The following is an 18,031-nucleotide window of genomic DNA, read 5'->3' as shown; positions in this document are numbered from 1 at the left end:
AGTATCTGTGCTACAGAGAAAACCACAACTTCCTGCAAATATAGTCTGACGTTATTTTAAGAATAATTTAATTTAACATCTTGACAATGTGCTAATTCTATAATTGAATACCGTAATTTTCGGACTATAAGGTGCTACTTTTTTTTCTTCATTTTGAACCCTGCGGCTTATAGTCCAATGCGGCTTATTTGTTGATGTATTTAGGTTAATTTATTAGGTTAACTTTATTTGACAGCGTCATAAGACTGACATAAGACCGTAATAATTATGACATGACACTATCATGGGCATTACTGAATGCTTATGTTTAGTGCTGCAACGATTAATCGATTAACTAGAGTATTCGATAAGAAAAAAATATTCGAATTAAATTTTGTTGCTTCGAGTTTTCGTTTAATTAAAGTGGTGTTGTAATGGTTTATTTTGAAAGTGTTTGCATTTTGTTTAAGTGGATACACTGCCCTCTAGTCTGCCTCTTTTCACATGGCTGAATCCAACTGCTCCCTGTTAAGACCAACGTAAGCTAAGTCTTTGAGCTAATGTTTTTAATGATAATGTTTTAATCATAATTTAGTTTATAGGTATATTTAGCCGTTTTTTGTGGGAATATGTGTCTGCCCCATTTGTTAAGAGCATTGTAAAAAAAACTTTTGCATTTTATAGCATTTAAGCTAGCGGACTGTTTCTATGTAAGTTAGCCAATTGTTCTTTTATTGTACATAGATCCTCATTTAAAAAAAAAAAAAAATTATACCCTTTGAGGCTCAGCTCAGGTTTTTTAATTTTTCATGTTCCTTATCCGATTACTCGATTATTCGAACTAACTAGTCCATCGATTAATCGACTACTAAAATATTCGATAGCTGCAGCCCTACTAATGTCATTAAGTGTCATCCGGCAAATGATGTCACTAACTCCATTTATGTCCAGCTTGGATCTTTTATATCCATTCAAAAGTGAGATAATTTTCCAGATAACACTAAATTACATCTTTTATAAGCATTCATAAATGCTCATGACAGTGTCATGTCATAATTATGATTGTCTCATGACAGTCTTATGGCGTCTCTGTCAAATAAAGTGTCACCAAATACCATAACTAGTAATTAATGAAACAACTGGAATAGTAACTGAAGAAATAATTAGCACAGAACATGAATGTTAATTGTTATTTACATTTGTAGCGCTGCAATGCATGCTAGGAGGCATGTTGAACGACAACAGTGTTGACAGTAGGTAGCAGCAGAGGTTGACTGTCTCCCCCAAGGGAGCAGTGATGACCAAATGATGCTTCTTAAAGCAATGAAGCTTTGTTACCAGGTGGTTCAAAGCTTCATTGTGGTTCATTAAGTCTTATGACAGTCGTTTCATGACGCTGTCAAATAAAGTGTTATCACTTAATATCTTTTGTTGTTAATATCTTATAATACAGTGAGTCCAGTGCTGCTTATCTATGAACAAATGCCGTTTTCGTGCCAAATATGGCTGCTTATAGTCATGTGCGCCTTACGGTGCGAAAATTACGGTAATTCTCTTGATAATGTATTTTTATTTTATTTTAATTTTTGGAGAAAATGGAAACATTAGCCTCCATATGACTGCATCTCACACCTCCATCTTCCAGCGGCTGAGCCATTCTTCTTTCTGCCTCCTGCTGATGTAGTACGGATCTCCAGCCTGGAAAGTCACTCTGGGGACCGGTTTCCTACGCAACCTCCCTGTCTCCCCCTGCACACACAGCCGAAAACCTTTACATTTCCTTTATTGACGACAAACTGCTTGTACTGTAAGAATATTTCAATTCATATTTGGCAGAGGGGACACGGGGATTAACCGCTTCACTCACCTCTCTAGGGGAGTCACAGCTTCTGTCGTCTGCTTCATCTACAGAAGGTAAATGACAGGAAGTAAGCCATTTGTACTGATTTAACAAGAAGTTTAATGAGGATCTATACTTGGCTTTTATTACATTTCCCTGGCATCCATACTGTATTGAAAGCCAAACTGCCTTCAAAGGTTGTCTGCCATCTGGAAGTTATTTTAGTTCAAGACATGCTTTTTTTTCCCTCCCATCAAGACTCGAATGGCAGTTTAAAATAATAAGTATTTCATTTTCAGTTCACGTTTTTCTTCAAACATCTTTCAAATCAAATAAAATCATTCCTCCGCTGGGATGAATGTGTAAAAAAGCAAAAAGCAAATAAATACTGTCCTTTCATCCGCGCCTAATCGTGTTGCTAGTCTTCTGGTTAATGAAAGATATTTACTCATGATGAGTGGGAAAAAATACTTGCTGAGAAGTGCAAAAATCTCATTGAAAATTACAAAAATGGTGTGAGTGCAGCTATTGCCTCAGAGGTTTGTACAGGAAAATATTAAGTTAGATAGAGTAACATCAGTGTTTCATAAGTTGATTTTTTAAAAATAATTCTGTTTTTACTAGGACATTGTCATTCATTTTTATTTATTTATCTATTTATTTTTAAAGTATGAACTGCTGTGGTGCAGTTTGTAGAGCAGGTCATCCAGCACCCAAAGGGGTCATTCATTTGAATTCCAGCCCCAGCTATCAACTGTTGAAGTGTCCTTGAGCAAGATGCAGAACCCTAAAATTACGCCTATTATGGAAACAGAAACCCACTGTTGTATGAATGTGTGTGTGTGTACGGGTGAATGTGAGCCTCAGTAAAGTGCGTCAGGAAATTTGAAGTGCTATATACTGTAGATGCACTCTATTTAATGTTGTTTGTGTGGGCCTTTCTTTAGTCAACAGAAGGGTAGCAATTGCCTGGTATACCAGACTCACCGCTGTTCCAGCGATTGAGTCTGGCGACCGTCCGGCGGATCAAATTCCGAGGGCGGAGCAAGCCACAGCAAAAAGACAGCGGAGTGGACCAATCAGCGACGGGCAGACGTGACATTGTTAAAGCGACAAGTAATTAGCGTGAGCGGAGAATGGAGAAGTTTATTCAACATGGCTAGCGCGAGCCATGTTGACTGTTGTCAATGACTTGTTTCGATGTATTTAGGTAATTTTAGAACTGGTTTTTCCGCGGATTGGAATATATTCTCGGCTCTCCCGTTCGCCATCTGTGTTGTTGTAGAGAGTAGAGACGACTTTCGGCGCGCAAGAGTGACGTTACTCGTTAAGAACACGTCACGCAAACAAACGAATCTGATTGGACGGTTGATTTTGTATCTTGCTCAAGAGGTCGTTAATGGGCTGGGTCCCAGACTATTTCTCACAGTGTTTGAAAAATACAGGGAGAATAGTCTGGCTGTGCCAGGCAAGGGTAGCAACACTTTCAGGCACGTGTGTTAGGCAACATTCTGAATACAGTTGAACCTCAAACCTTTCAGGAGAATTTTTGAGAAAACATGTTGAACTTTTCTTGTTTGATATTTATATATTTATACGGGTCTATGACAGTTCAACATTATGAAGTGGACTCACATGCATGTTTGGTACACTTATCGTAATTTCCGGACTACAAGCCGCTACTTTTTCCCCTCATTTTGGGTCCTGCGGCGTGTGCAATGATGCGGCCAATTTGTGCATTTTTCTGACGGCTGCCAGGGGCGCTCGAGCATGTGGCAGTAAGACACGTGGAATATATGTTTCGAGGAAGACGCTAGTTTGCACTATTACCGGTAGTTTAACTTTGTCCGTTGTGCATGAATAGAGGTGGCGGACCCTCGTCTTTGTGCATGAGTAGAATTTGCAGACCTGCATCATGGAAAATGCTAGAAGAAATTCAATTGGCCATCCGAGTTGTATGGGAAGCTTTGATGACGAGCGGCGAGAGATCGTTTGCCAAGACTCACCGCATGCAAAGAGCAGCTTTTGCACAGGTATGCCGGGGGAGCCTGGCTGCGTGAAGCGGTGTCAAAGAAGTCCACCATCACCAACGGGTTTCGAAGGGCCAGTCTGCTACGTGACGAGTAGGACAGCAAGAGCTCATGAGTGAATTTGCCTCATTATGGGAGGCATTGAAGGCGATAGCGAAGGGGAGACTGAGTAGGTGCGTGGCGAAGTGTATCTGAGCGTCTTCATATCCGACACTGAGGGTGAAGACTTCCATGGTTTGAGTGCACAAGAGGAAGATGAAGATTCCTAACAAAGACTTTTATGTTTTTAATAACCAGCCTAGTTAGTGCTGTCCCGCCATGCTGATGCTATGTAACTTCCGTGCCGCTGCTATATAACTGCCGTGTTTGCCGGCGCTGTTTGGAACGAATAGTTAAGGTGTGTTATTAAAATTGTGAAAACTCTGTGTATTTCTTTGTCACTGTCTCTTGTTACTAAGTGGGCGCACGCGGCTTATAGGCAGGAGAGGCTTATGTATGTACAAATGTTTTTTCCTTTAAAAATGTACTGGGTGAGGCTTGTAATCAGGGGCGCCCAATAGTCCAGAAATTACGGTACTGTACATGTGCATGTGTCAGCTCAAGGTGAGTAATTTTTATATTTTAATTTGGCATTAAGTCTTAAAACTGACGCTACAGGGTATTATTGTTACTTACATTATCATTTATTATTATTATTTGATATGGGAGAAGGGGGAACGGTGTATTAGATGTGAGCTTGCCCCCGTCACATTTCTGAGATTAAGGCTACGTCTACGTTAGGAAGGATAATGGCCTTAAAGTGCCAGTGACAACATAAAAAAAAATCTTAAATAGCATTATTATGTGGATTAGAATCATATTTTGAGACGATTTGACTATATAAAACAATTTGGCAAAGCGCAGATAGTGAGAAATTAGTCTTTTAATCTGCCGTTTAGCCCCTGCCTGTCATTATAGCGCTCTAGCGTCCCCAGATGGAGGATGACGTGAGCGGGGTCACGATTTCATCTTACTTAGAATTCAGTCCATTGAGGGGGAATTATTCAGAACGAGGAAAATGTGACGAAGAGAGCAACAAAATGTCATTGTTTCAATCTCTCTACTCTGATATTTTTTACAGAATATTCTTTTAATCTAAGAATTTTCCCCCAATTGCTAAATAAATGGTATGGTCATGACAAATAGCAGTCTTGTGCTAAATGGAATATGAAATTTAAAAAAATGCATTTATTCAGCACGACATGGCAAAATTACTCCATAATGGTCAAAACTGTCAACTTCTTGGCCGGGGCAGGGAAATGACAAAAGTCGGACTAACTCCGGTGGCATAAAATATCGTTCGGGAGAGTTTAAACAAACCAAGAGGCGTGAGAGCTAGCCAAGATGCTAGCCCGAACCGAGCCGGGTTTCCTAGTCTTATTCTCGCCTTTCGAAGCGAAAAATCACACAAATTACCCCGAATCATGTCACACGGCGGCAGAATTGTAGATTGTCTTCACCAAACGGCAACCCCCCCGGTGGCGAGCAAGTTACATCTTGTTGTTCCTCTGCTGCGGCCAGGAGAGCTCTTTGGGGGAAGCAGCTGGAGAATGACCGCCGGACAAAATGGCCGACGTCGGAGGAGCGCATCGCTGCCCGGGCCCAACCTGAGGATAGTGGCACACGGAGAGGGCAGAGGGGGCTGGACGATATGGAGAACCGCACGAGCATAAGCTGAGTAAAGCGCTCTCCCGGCGGGCACGCGAAAAGGACCGAGGGGAGTGTGCGACAAGCCAACGGTCGTCGGCCGAGTGGCATTCTCGGTGGACAAGAGGCATTGTCAGCCACAAAATGCAAGCCACTTCCATATTAAAGTGTGTGCCATGATCCCAGTATTTTTGAAACCCAAATAGGCTCACACGCCTCTCCCTGGTGCAGCAAAAAAAAAACCTGCAGAACATTTGGCTGGCATGATGTGAAAAATAAATGAATTAATCCGCAAAATCAGCAGAATCCGCAGTCCATCTGCATGCGATAAAGCAATGCTGTACTGTGAGATGCTGACCCGGCTGTCGCCGAATAACAATATGATATCATCACAAAACGGAGTTCCCGACCCCTGGTCTAGAAGGTGTAGTAATTTCGAAATTTCCCGCCAGCGAGTAGTAAGTTCCCAGTTCAGAGGTAAACCGCGTAACACATGAGGCTGCTCCTTTCTATGCATGCGTAGTTTGCGTAAATGCAGCCGTACCTTGCAGAAGCAGGGGCTGCCTCAAACGCACCTTAAGCGTAGTGCGGACAGGTATAAAAATAGTCGGCAAAATACCCGGGAGAAAATTATCTGTCCTGGTGTAGACGTAGCCTAAGGGTTCAATCCTGGGCTTTGGCCTTTCTGTGTGGAGCTTGCATGCTCTCTCCGTGCCTACGCGGGTTTTCTATAGGTATTCCAACTTCCTCTCTCATCAACAAAACATGCATATTAGGCTGACTAACCACTCTAAATTTGCTATAGGTGTGCTTTTGAGTTTGAATGGTTGTTTGTCTATACTTTAGTTCAGAAGTCTCTCTAGAACATAAATGAATGACATGTGAGCATTAAGTCCATGTGGAGGGTAAACCGGCAGACAACCTTTGTTTGGCTTTGAAGGTTCCACTGTATTACCAGATTACTTGGCACTAGAAACAATACCCTTATTCCTGTCGTTATGCTCTAGTTTCCGACGCCCACGTTTCTTGCGAGGGGAGGGGGAGGGCTCCAGGTCCTCCGGCAGAGTTGAGGGAGAAGAGGGGTCATTCATTGCCATCTCCTGAAAAACAGATGGCGCAAACTGCCTGAGTAACCTGCTGCCGGTCACAATTCATCAAAAGACACCCTAATTGTACACAGGCATACCCAAATGTATCGTCATTGCACTACATACAGTACAGTATATCACACAAATATATAGAGTGGCTGCAATAATTGCACAAAATGACTGTGCTGTACTTGTAACAGAGTTGAAACATGCATTTGCCACAGCGTGTGTAATAAACACCCACTCTAGCATTGGCACTCACTAGCAAAATAAAAAAGGGAGTAATTTAGGTAATTTAGTCCTTGATGAGCAAATGTGTAGGAAACTCTTGATTTAAACAATAGCCTGCTGCTTAAGTAAAAGTGAAAGTTGTTTTACTGTCACTCTTATAAATAGTGCTGCAACGATTAATCGATTAACTCAAGTCATTCGATTTGAAAAAAGCTTCGAATTGAATTTTGCTGCTTTAAGGATTCATTTAATAAGAGTGGCGATGTAACGGTTCTTTTTGAAACTTTGCATTTAGTTTTATTCATTTGGCTGGATTCACTGCCCTTTAGTGGCAGCAGTGAATATGACATAACTCGTCTAACATGGCTGGATCCAGCTGCTCCCTGTTAAGACCAACACAAGGTAAGTTTTTGTTTGAGCTAATATGATTCTTTAAGCATACCTAATTTAGTTAAAGGTATGTTTAGCAGTTTTTGTGGCAATATGTGTTTGAAAGATTTGTTAAGAGCATTGTAAAAAAAAAAAAAAAAAAAAAAAAAAAAAAAAAAAAAAAAAGGTTAGCATTTTATAGCATTAACGCTAGCAGTCTTTTGCTATGCAAGTTAGTCAATTGTTCTTTTGTTGTACTTCGATCCCGTTTTTTTTTTTTTTTTTTTTTTTTTTTTTTTTTTTAACATACTGTTTGAGGCTAAGCTCAGGTATATTAATTTATTTTTAAATGCATTTGTTGCTCTTGTGAAATGAAAATGCAGCTTGAAAAAAAAAACTCTGGAATTTAATTTGTATTCGCATTTAATGCTCTTTTGAAAGTGCAATTTTAGCAAGCCTTTGTTTTACATCTCCTAAAATTTATTTTTAACGCATTAAATGTTCCTAGTCCGATTACTCGATTATTCGAACTAAGTAATTCATAGATTAATCGATTATTTAAAATAACATGTAGCTGCAGCCCTAATAATATACAACACAATTTAAATATTGTAGTCACTAAATACATTAAAAAATATACCCAAAAAAATCCTTTAAACCAATGCTCTAATCATTAGCGCTAGTGTTTATTATGCTAATGTGCAATTAGGTGGCCCTTAAAAAAAGGCCACAAAACAGTTTTACGAGTATGTATCGGTCTGTCTAAGCATACCAAGCAATATAAAAAGAGAGGAAATGGAAATTCAAAGCTTCAAGGCTAGTGTGTACTTCAGTACTCGCGAGTGCTAACAAGCTGAAAGAGGCTGTAATGAGCAGGGGAGAAGAGACACAAAAAGAGGCATTAACGTACGTTAACTAAAAAGGCCTCGGGGCTACATCAGCTCCCCAAAAAAAGTTATCTGATTGCATACTGCAGATTGAATAATTTTTCATAATACACTACATACATGTATACAAAATATATGTTGTTGCTAAGTGTTGATGCTCTCCAAATGTAGACTAAACAGTGCGTGTGTGTGTGTGTGTTAGCGTTGTTACGTACTATTGTTTGCCACTACATCCATGTTAATGCTGTTCAAATTAGATTATAAAATGACAGAGGTTTGTGTAAACCTTGCTGTATTGAATTTACGAAAATATCCCATTTGTACAAAACATGCAAACATTAACACAACACCACTCATTCATTCAAACAAAATTAAAGTAACAAAGTTAAATATATTCACAGCTATTAAAAAGGAGAGAAAATAAATTTAAAACTAGACAAACAAGGTTATGAAAAATTGATTCACTTGCTAAGAAAAATTAAAAGATTAAGAGAACTTAATGTGAAATAACTTAGCTCAAATGATGTCAATAAACAGGCAAGGAAAACGACGGATAACTGTAAAAATGGTATGTCATTTGCCTCTAAATTATGTGAATAACATTAAGTGTCTTTGCTGCGAGCACACAGCAAGTATTGTTTTAATCCCAGGAGGGCATTAAAGCTGCATTAAGCAATTTCCCACTTATTAGGGATCATAAACACAGCAGTAGGTTGTTGAAGCACATGAGCTGATATAGCTAATATTGTAGCAAACAACTGACTACTTACTCATTCAGCAGAAAGAGAGGAACATGGACTTTCCACTGCAGTCATCTGTGAGATGTAAGTGCATGGCACGTGGCAGGCCTGGTTCCCCAATTCCTGAAAAAATCTCGGGATGTTTGTTTGGATTTCTATATTTTCCGGCGGTCTTCCATATAGCCTCGTGGAAAGCCAGATTCTCTAGACATTTTTTTTTTTTTTAGATCCACATTAATACTAGAATCCTAACGTTGTATTATATTCGTCATGCTCTTAACTACATACATATGCTGTTGTCGCTATTGTACATTGCATTGTTTGATTGCTTGATGCAGCTTTAAAATTCAACTTAAAATATTTTGACTCACACAACTACAACAACCTCAAATTAATCAGTTAAGAAAAAAAATCTTCATAAAATCTCACAGTGTCTTCGTCTAATCATCTCAAAAAAATAAACAGTACATTCTGAACACCATGCATTTACAAAACCATGCCACAAAAAAGTAATAGAAAATAGCCTTTAATCATTTCAGTTATTTTTTACCCAAACACAATAGTTTAAACATAATTTTATACCAATGCCTCAATTTATGCTTAACAAGTATCATTTGTAAACTAGGGCTGCAGCTATCGATTATATTAGTAGTCAATGAATCGATGAACTGGTTAGTTCGAATAATTCAGTAATCGGGTAAGGAATATAAAAAATTAGAATACCTAAGCTGAGCCTCAAACGGTATTAAAAAAAACAATAAATGAGGATTTAAGTATAACAAAAGAACAATTAGCGAACTTGCATAGGAAAAGTCCGCTAGCTTAAATGCTATAAAATGCTAGCTTTTTTTTTACAATGCTCTTAACAAGTGGTTCAAACACCTATTCCCACAAAAAAAAAAAAAAAACGGCTAAATATACCGACGAACAAAATTACGACTGCATTAAAAAAAACATTAGCTCAAACAAAAACTTTGCATATGTTGGTCTTAACAGGGAGCAGCTGGTTTCAGCCATGTGAAATGAGTTATGTCATATTCATTGTTGCCACGAGAGAGCGGTGTATCCACCCAAATCAATAAAACTAAATGCAAACACAAATTTGATTCGAAGCTTTTGTCAACAAAAATTATTATTTTTTTTTGTTCCATTAAAATGAATAGTACTGCTGCAACGATTAATCAATTAACTCGAGTAATTCGGTTAGAAAAAAGCTTAGAATCAAATTTTGCTGCTTCAAGGAGTGACGTTGTTATAGTTTATTTTGAAAGTGTTGCGTTTTGTTTTATTGATTTGGGTGCCTGCCCTCTAGTGGCAGAGTCAATATGCCATAACTCTTCCAAAATGGCTGAATGCAGCAGCTCCCTGTTAAGACCAACATAAGATATGTTTTTGTTTGAGCAAATATGTTTGTTTATACATTCATTTTTTTAGTTTAGAAGTATACCGGTATTTAGCAGTTTCTTGTGTTGTGAGAATATATGGTTGAACAATTTGTTAAGAGCATTGTGTTAAGAGCATTGTAAAAAAAAAAAAAAAAAAAAGTTTGCATTTTATAGCATTTAAGCGAGCTGGCAATTGTGTTTTTGTTGTACTTAGATCCTCATTTATTTTTTTCATATATCATTTGAGGCTAAGCTCAGGTATTTTCATTTATTTTTAAATACATTTATTGCTCTAGTGAAATGAAAGTGCTGTTCAGCACTGTTTGAAGAAACACTCAGGAATTTTATTTTGTATTGACATTTAATGCTCTTTTGAAAGTCTAATCTTAGCAAGCCAAAATAAATATTATTGCAAGCATAAACATTTTTTACATATCCTAAAATTTATTTGGCAAGGCATTGAATATTCGTAATCTGATTACTCGATTATTCGAACTAATTAATAGATTAATACATTACCTAAATAATCGATAGCTGCAGCCATAATGAATAATTATTTCCTTACATGACAGTTAACACTGAGCTAAGACAACCACCATTCAAAATGTTGAGCAAAGAAGGTATGCCAAGGGTGTACTTATTTTCTTTTGTTTATCTGGATTTAGCATAGCTTTTTAACATAACCAAATGTGTGAAAAAAACAAAAAGACAATCCACTCTGCATTTTTTTAGCCTTAAAGATAATGATCTTGAGTTTAATCACCACTTCATCCCACAGTTTGAAAGTTTTGTTGACATCTAATTCGACAGCACCTGCCTTAAAGCACTAAAAACATACTTTGGTGTTGTGTGTGTGCATGTATGAGCTCGTGTGTGACTACCATTAATAAAGTGACAAACTAAGCAATAACAAGAGTGTGTGTGTGTGGTGTTTATATTTAGTATTAGTCTCGTGAGAGTGGAGTAACTGTGGATGATGTGGATAATTTCATGCAGACAAGAGCAAATCTCTTGAAGTACTTTTGATATACAGTATTTCCACGTGTGGTTTAAATACAAGTTTTTAAAGTCATTTTACTCTACCCAAAAAGAGTAAAGAAAAAAAAAAAAAACATTGGCTAGATGACCTGATTCATGTCAAAGCAGCACTTTCAAAGAAACTTGACAATAAAAGCTAATGCAAATCAGAGTATATAGTACTGCAACATCTCCATATGAATTAAATCAAGTCAGAATGATCTGAAACTGTAACAAAGATTTAAAGCAAAGGCCTCGAATGGACAACACGTGCATAAAAACATCACATGTTCCACATATAACACTTGCGGCAGTAATTTAAGGAATTATAAGCATGAGGAGGAGTGACTGAAGGAATAAAAAAACTGAAAAGGATCAACAATACCCATCAAGAAACCATATAATAAGAGAAAAAAACAGCAGTTGCAACTGGAATTTACATTTCTGAATCAGCTACAAGTGCAACATTGTGTGCATATTTTTGAGAGACAAGCCCACACTAAGTACGTCCGTTTGGTTAGGAAGCAAAACATGATCAAACCTGCTCCCCATTGCACATGAATGCACTTGCTGCATACATGTAGACATTCTGACAGGTTGGCTTTATCTTTCTTTTTCAGTGTGACTGTTTTATCAGCTGTACTCACTCATGAATTCTAATACACTTTCAGTTATACTATGTGACACACTGACACACAAACCCACAACACAAACAATGGACTTAATCCTATGAAACATGGTAGAAGGAAATGGAAAAACGATATATTATACTGATATTCACATAAACCGACGTGTACTAACACTTCACTTGTGTACATTTTAACACAGTTTGAAAGTATGCATTTTACTCAACAACTGAAAGTTATGTATTTATTAACAATGGAAGGCCATTTATTTTGTACAGATGTATTTTGACAAAAATATTTTTACTTTAATATCACCATATTGTTCACAAGCACGAAATTGTTGTTTAGTTGAAGACAACCCCAAGTTCTTTTACTTAATGATGAAATGATTACTTGTTCTGGAGCTGGAAACCAGCCTTTTTGCTAATTCCCCTCAAGCTACAATTAAATGTGGTGTAGCGTGGTAAGTTTAGGAGTTTCACCTCCTCCAGTCATCGTGTAGCACAGCCGACTCACTGACACTGAGCAACAACCGGCAAGGGGGAGAGTTGAGCCCTGCAGTTGCAAGCGAGGGATTTCTCCCTGCATTTTTGGGACATAAAAAATAGCTAATACCGTGGGGACGGTATGACGGAAAACTTTTGCGGCTTTGAAACCGTGACGTTTTCTTACCACAGTATACCTTGAAACCGGTAATCGGCACATGTCTACCACCAACTGGTGGATTTAATCGTGAAGGAGACAACAAAAAAACGCAACGTTACTGGTCGAGCACGTGTGAGTACATTAAAAAAAATACTCCTACTGGCTCGAATTTTAGTCTGGAGCCCTTAACTCATTCACTCCCAGCCATTTTCACCGGAGCAAGGCCCTTCGCTCCCGGCCGTTTTATTGGATTTTGCCTGATTTTGTAAGGCCCACAGAAAACTCTGTTCTATTGCTATATAAAGATGGAACCCACCAGAAGAAAGATTAGACTCTCTTCTTTCAGCAGAAAAAAAGTAAGTTCATATCTTTTTCCATTCTTTAGAAATCAGCATTAGAAAATAGCTTAGTTTGAGTAATTTTCCAATTTCTGAAAAAATGGAGAAAATGAGCTTTTTATAAATGCATACATTGCAAACATAACTTTGACTTTAACACAGCTATTTTTTTTCTTTACTAACATCCCAAACATATGAATAATATTTTTCTTTTACAAAATAACATAAACAACCAGACAAACAGAGCTTTTGATAGCAAAGTAACAAATTACACATAACTAACTGAGAGATGATGCTTGGTGGCCACGACAGCGAGTTAAAATTTTCCCTCATCGCTGCCTGACTCATAAAGATGGATTTTTTTTAGTCTTTCTTTTGTGGTGAACACTGCCTCGTTCACCTGGGGAACTTGTGTTCCTGGGGGGGAACTGGTTTGGCCGTGCGTGTTTCCGTGCGGGACACTGGACGGTGCGGGGGACGCGAGCGGCGAGCATGGCGGCACGGGCTCTGCTCGGCGAGCAGCACGGACTCAACTACGCCTTACTGGTTGAATCGGGTTGGGGGTCTTACCAAATGGGCTACTGCCCTCCAGTTGCCAGTTTTATTGCTTTAAAATGGGTTTTGAGCTTTGTGCATTCTATCTTAGATACATGGGAACCTATAGATGCCGACTGTCAAAAAAAAAACAAAAGAGGTATAAATACGTTTTTGGGACACTGAAGCAATTAGAAATAGAACGTATTCATACATTTTTGGGAGCAAATGAGTTAAGGTTCTAGTCACATGATCAGTTCGAAAAATAATTGTGACCTATCATGGAATACTTGTGGGACTCGTATTCACTTCATTCATTTTTGTTGTTTGTTTTATTGCTTTACATTTTACCGGCTAGGTCTATAATTTTAAAAAATTATATAGGAATGTCAATTACATGCAGAGGTTGCGCTAGACTTTTTCGTTGTCTGTCATTTTGACTGACAGGGTCATAAAAATCCAGTCATAATCTATTTTTACCCGTCACTTAAATTTTTAAAATGATAATAATGACATATTCAATAGTATTTAGTTTTCATTCATTTTTAATTAATATTGTAATGCTTGCTTGGCGGCGAAAAATTAGACATGGAAGTCGTGGTATTTTTCTCCCTCGTTTTACTCTGCTTACCACCAGCAACACCAACAAAACAACAACTCCGCCCCCAAAGAAAAAGAGGCAACTATATACACAGGCGGCAATCTAGTCCACCAATTGGATGACGCGCTGGCACACCGGGTGCACCAATAGGAACCTCGCGTTGATGTGTCAATCACGGTGCCGCCGCCAGACCCCGGTGACGCTACAATATTCTGTCCGAACAAGCTTAACAGAATCCACACCGTGCCATCAAGCATATGAATATGTAACTTTTTCTCCGCAGTGACAAAAACAGCTGACTGTGGCCCCAGTAGGTAGGCTACATATGGAACAATGAAATTAACAGTTCACCTGTTGTGGCCTGAACGCAGTCTTCCTCCTGGTGCGCATGGACTTGAATTGCGTGCCCACTTGTGCATAATCAAATGTCTCAAGTAGGATTCCTTCAGAGGCTATTGTCATGAGGTTTTGGACTTTTGCCTCGGACAGACGACTTAGTTCGGACACTCAGTTGCCTTGACATTTTTCCGAGTAAGGCCAACGACGTCATGCATTAAGAGAGACAATGGCTAATTAATATGCTCACTCGCCATCCTGTGGTCTGGGGTGTGAATTGCAACCTGTCAAAATGACAGATGGACTTCAGTTTTTTCCATCACCGTTTTAAAAAAACGGTCAACGACGGAAAATATTCGGTTAACGCGACCCCTGATTACATGCTATGGCATTTTTCGGCCACTAGGGGTGCACTGGCCCCCCCTTTCTCCCCTCAATCGCCGCGTATGATAATAAGGTTGTGTACAATGAAAACAGACAAACAAACAAAATGAAAAAGGGTGAAATAGCAATAGATAAATAAAAAATTACACTGAAATAATATTTGTTATTATGGTTTACAAAACAGTATTACTTTACTCCTAGCTTGAAGATGGAGAACACTGGGTGGCATAGATACACGTTTCAAGGTTAGCACGCTTCACTTGATTTCTTTGGGACCAATATGTAGCTGTAACATTCATACTATTGTGCAAACACAGTGGCCACACATGCTCTTTGCTCACTTCATATTGACTCACTCCTTTACTGCCAGAGTCTGACAGAGTCTACTATTATATCACCCGCTGCCGCATACAAAGCGACAAGATAAGTCTATGGGGGGAAAAAATATATATATATATACATAATAATTCCTTATTTTGATCAAGGCTGTCAGAAGTTGCAGACAACTGCTCACAATCAACAGTCAATCAAAGTAACCATTTTTTTTTTAGCTTTTTTGGTCATGCTCAACAACTCCAAGAATGCAGGAAAGTCATCCATGCTAATTACGAGTAAAAACAGGCCCAATGCCAAAAACTGACCTCCCAAGTTTGTGAAACAGCAGCATGTTTTACTGTGCCGACAAAAGCGACCTTTTGCAGCTGGATGACACATTAAATAAAACAAGAGAGGACACTGCGAAGCTTAGTAAAGCATTAAAAAAGGCTTAAAGTAGTTATTCAAGCGTAAAATCTATTTTATAAAGCAAGAGTTCAGTACAACCCTGATGAAAGCAGATTGTACTCACAGGAAGAAACTGTTTGCGTTTCCTGCTTGGACGGCCGACTCGGCGCTTGTTTGAGAGGGTCTCCAAGGTCGCCTCCTCTGGACTGTCCTGGTCTGCTCCATCTTCACTCTGGCCAACATAAATACACCATGTTAAAACTACAGTTAATAGCTATAGAGCAAGTATACGTTTCTCTTGTCATTTGAAGAAGAAGCTGTATCATGGAGTTGTTTGGGTCTGAGTCACTTCACTTTCTCTGAAGTCATTTACTCCTGTGAAAAGTCATTTGAGCTTCTTTACTTCCACTATGTACTACCAGATGTGTCTAGTGATATATATCATATTTAGTTTTGTAATGTTGTTCAAGCACCCTCACTACTACATTTCTCAACCCTATTTGCTTATTATGTTGTAAGTTAATAAAACAAATATTCAGTTCCTGCTAGTATTCTTCCTTGCTATTTTGAGTCAACACTGACATTTTTGTGCACAGATACTGTAGCTTCTGTAATCTTAACCATACCTAACCATGCGTCCTCCATGACGTATTTAGCGCATTATCGGGCCATAGGTCGCACCAGCCAAAAAATGTAAAAAATATGACCCAAGCATAAATTGCATTGGAGTACAAGTCACATAAATGATTAAATGAATTTTTATACCTCCATGAAATTGGCCCCCCAATAGATGCAAATTCATATAAAAATGGTGTCTAATGTTGCAACGATTAATCGATTAACTCGAGTAATTTGATTGGAAAAAGGCTTCGAATCAAATTTTGCTGCTTTGAGTATTAGTTTAATTAGAGTGGCTTTATAATGGTTTGTTTTGAAAGTGTTAGCGTTTAGTTTTATTGATTTGGGTGCATACACTACCCTCTAGTGGCATCAGTGAATATGGCATGACTCATTTAACATGGATGAATCCAGCAGCTCCCAATGAAAACCAACATAAGCTAATATTTTTTGCATGCATTCGTAATTTGGTTAATTGGTATATTTAGATTTTTTGGGGGGGAATATTTGAACGATTTGTTAAGAGTTATTGTAAAAAATAAAAATAAAAAAATAAAAACTTTGCATTTTATAGCATTTAAGCTAGCGGACCTTTGCTATGCACGTTAGCCAATTACTCTTTTGTTGTACTTAGATCGTCATTTACTTAAAATTTTTATACCGTTTGAGGCTAAGCTCGAGTATTTTTTAATTTTTAAATGAAAGTGCAATTCTGCATAGTTTGAAGAAACACTCGGAAATTTTATTTTGTGTTCAAATGTAATGCTCTTTTGAAAGTGCAATCTTAGCAAGCCACTGCTTTATTTCTCCTAAAATGTATTCTGCAATGCATTAAAAGTTCCTGATCCGATTACTTGATTATTCGAACTAACTAGTTGATAGATTAATCGCCTACTAAATAATAGATAGCTGCAGTCCTAATGGTGTCAATGGTTTATGCTTCGTTTGTGCTGCTATCGTTTTTTAAATATTGAGATATTAATTTCGAGTGATGATCTCAATCACAGCCCCTCCGTCGTGGCTGACAGTGTTTGCCAACTCTCTCAATAACAGAGACAACTAACAACAACAACTAGCAAAAAAGCGAACTAGCGAAAAGGTAGCATAAACAAATGGCACCCTTTGGGTCCATGTTGCAGTAAATGGGGATCTTCGAGTCCCATCATCACTCGAAATTAATATGTCAATTAAGAGTGTGACAATATCTCGATACAGCGATATATCGCGATATTTTGCAACCCGATGGGTTATCGATATGCTTCCGCCAAGAATCGATACTTTTATTTAACATATTGGCCATACAATGGAGTATGGATGCTGTAAACTGCTCAATGTTTGTTGAGCAATTCCTTGGCGGTCCACTAGGGGCGCTCGGGAGTGGCGGTGAGGGTAAAGTGCGCACAAGTTGTCTAGAGAAGAAGAGAGGAAGCTCCAAGTTGGTTGAAAAAATAAAAAAGCTCCGTGAGAACGGTGGAGGGAAAAAATGAGAAAAATATTGCTACAAATCACACATGGGGGCACACTTTAGATTTTACACCAACAAGAAAGGAAGTAAGGTGAACAAGGACTTTGCTGTATGCAAGAATTGTCTAAGAAAAATAAGTTTCACTGGGAGCTGGTGACGTAGTGGACACCGGAGATTGTGACCTTCGCTTTCATCACTTGAGGTAAGAAAGTTTTGCAATGTAATTGACTTTTTAATTTACATGTATTATTTTGATGACATTTGGTGTTGAATAATATAAAATAAACCAGGACCCTAAACTGGATGAAAATGAATATCGAACAAGCCCACGTGAATTTACCGATTTATTTGCGAACCAATTTCCATCTAGTTTACTATACAAACTGTTATTACTGTCATTTTGATACAATAAGCTATAAAAATGGTTTGAATAGGTTCCAAGATATATAGAGTGATGTGCATGATAATTAATGTAGCCTAAATATTAAAAATAGGTAATTATTGATGTA

General features: G+C 38.2%; 1 protein-coding gene across 5 annotated transcripts in view; it reads right to left on the bottom strand.

Moving 5' to 3' along the window:
• The window catches only part of dnmt3ab (DNA (cytosine-5-)-methyltransferase 3 alpha b), a 98,796-nt gene that overhangs the window by 55,455 nt on the left and 25,310 nt on the right, over positions 1-18,031 (bottom strand). For 4 of the 5 annotated variants that reach the window (XM_057822159.1, XM_057822156.1, XM_057822157.1 and 1 more), the window contains exons 3-6: positions 15,564-15,671; positions 6,518-6,635; positions 1,847-1,884; positions 1,612-1,728 (exon numbers count right to left, since the gene is read on the bottom strand). In XM_057822159.1, coding sequence (XP_057678142.1) covers positions 1,612-1,728; positions 1,847-1,884; positions 6,518-6,635; positions 15,564-15,671 — 381 coding nt within the window. The remainder of the gene's footprint in view (positions 1-1,611; positions 1,729-1,846; positions 1,885-6,517; positions 6,636-15,563; positions 15,672-18,031) is intronic. The other variant, XM_057822160.1, reaches the window with a different exon arrangement.

This window comes from Corythoichthys intestinalis, chromosome 19 (genome assembly GCF_030265065.1).
Source record: "Corythoichthys intestinalis isolate RoL2023-P3 chromosome 19, ASM3026506v1, whole genome shotgun sequence".
NCBI classification, from domain to species: Eukaryota; Metazoa; Chordata; class Actinopteri; order Syngnathiformes; family Syngnathidae; genus Corythoichthys; species Corythoichthys intestinalis.
The sequence above is the reverse complement of the archived record's forward strand: the minus strand, read 5'-3'. Positions and strand labels throughout refer to the sequence as shown.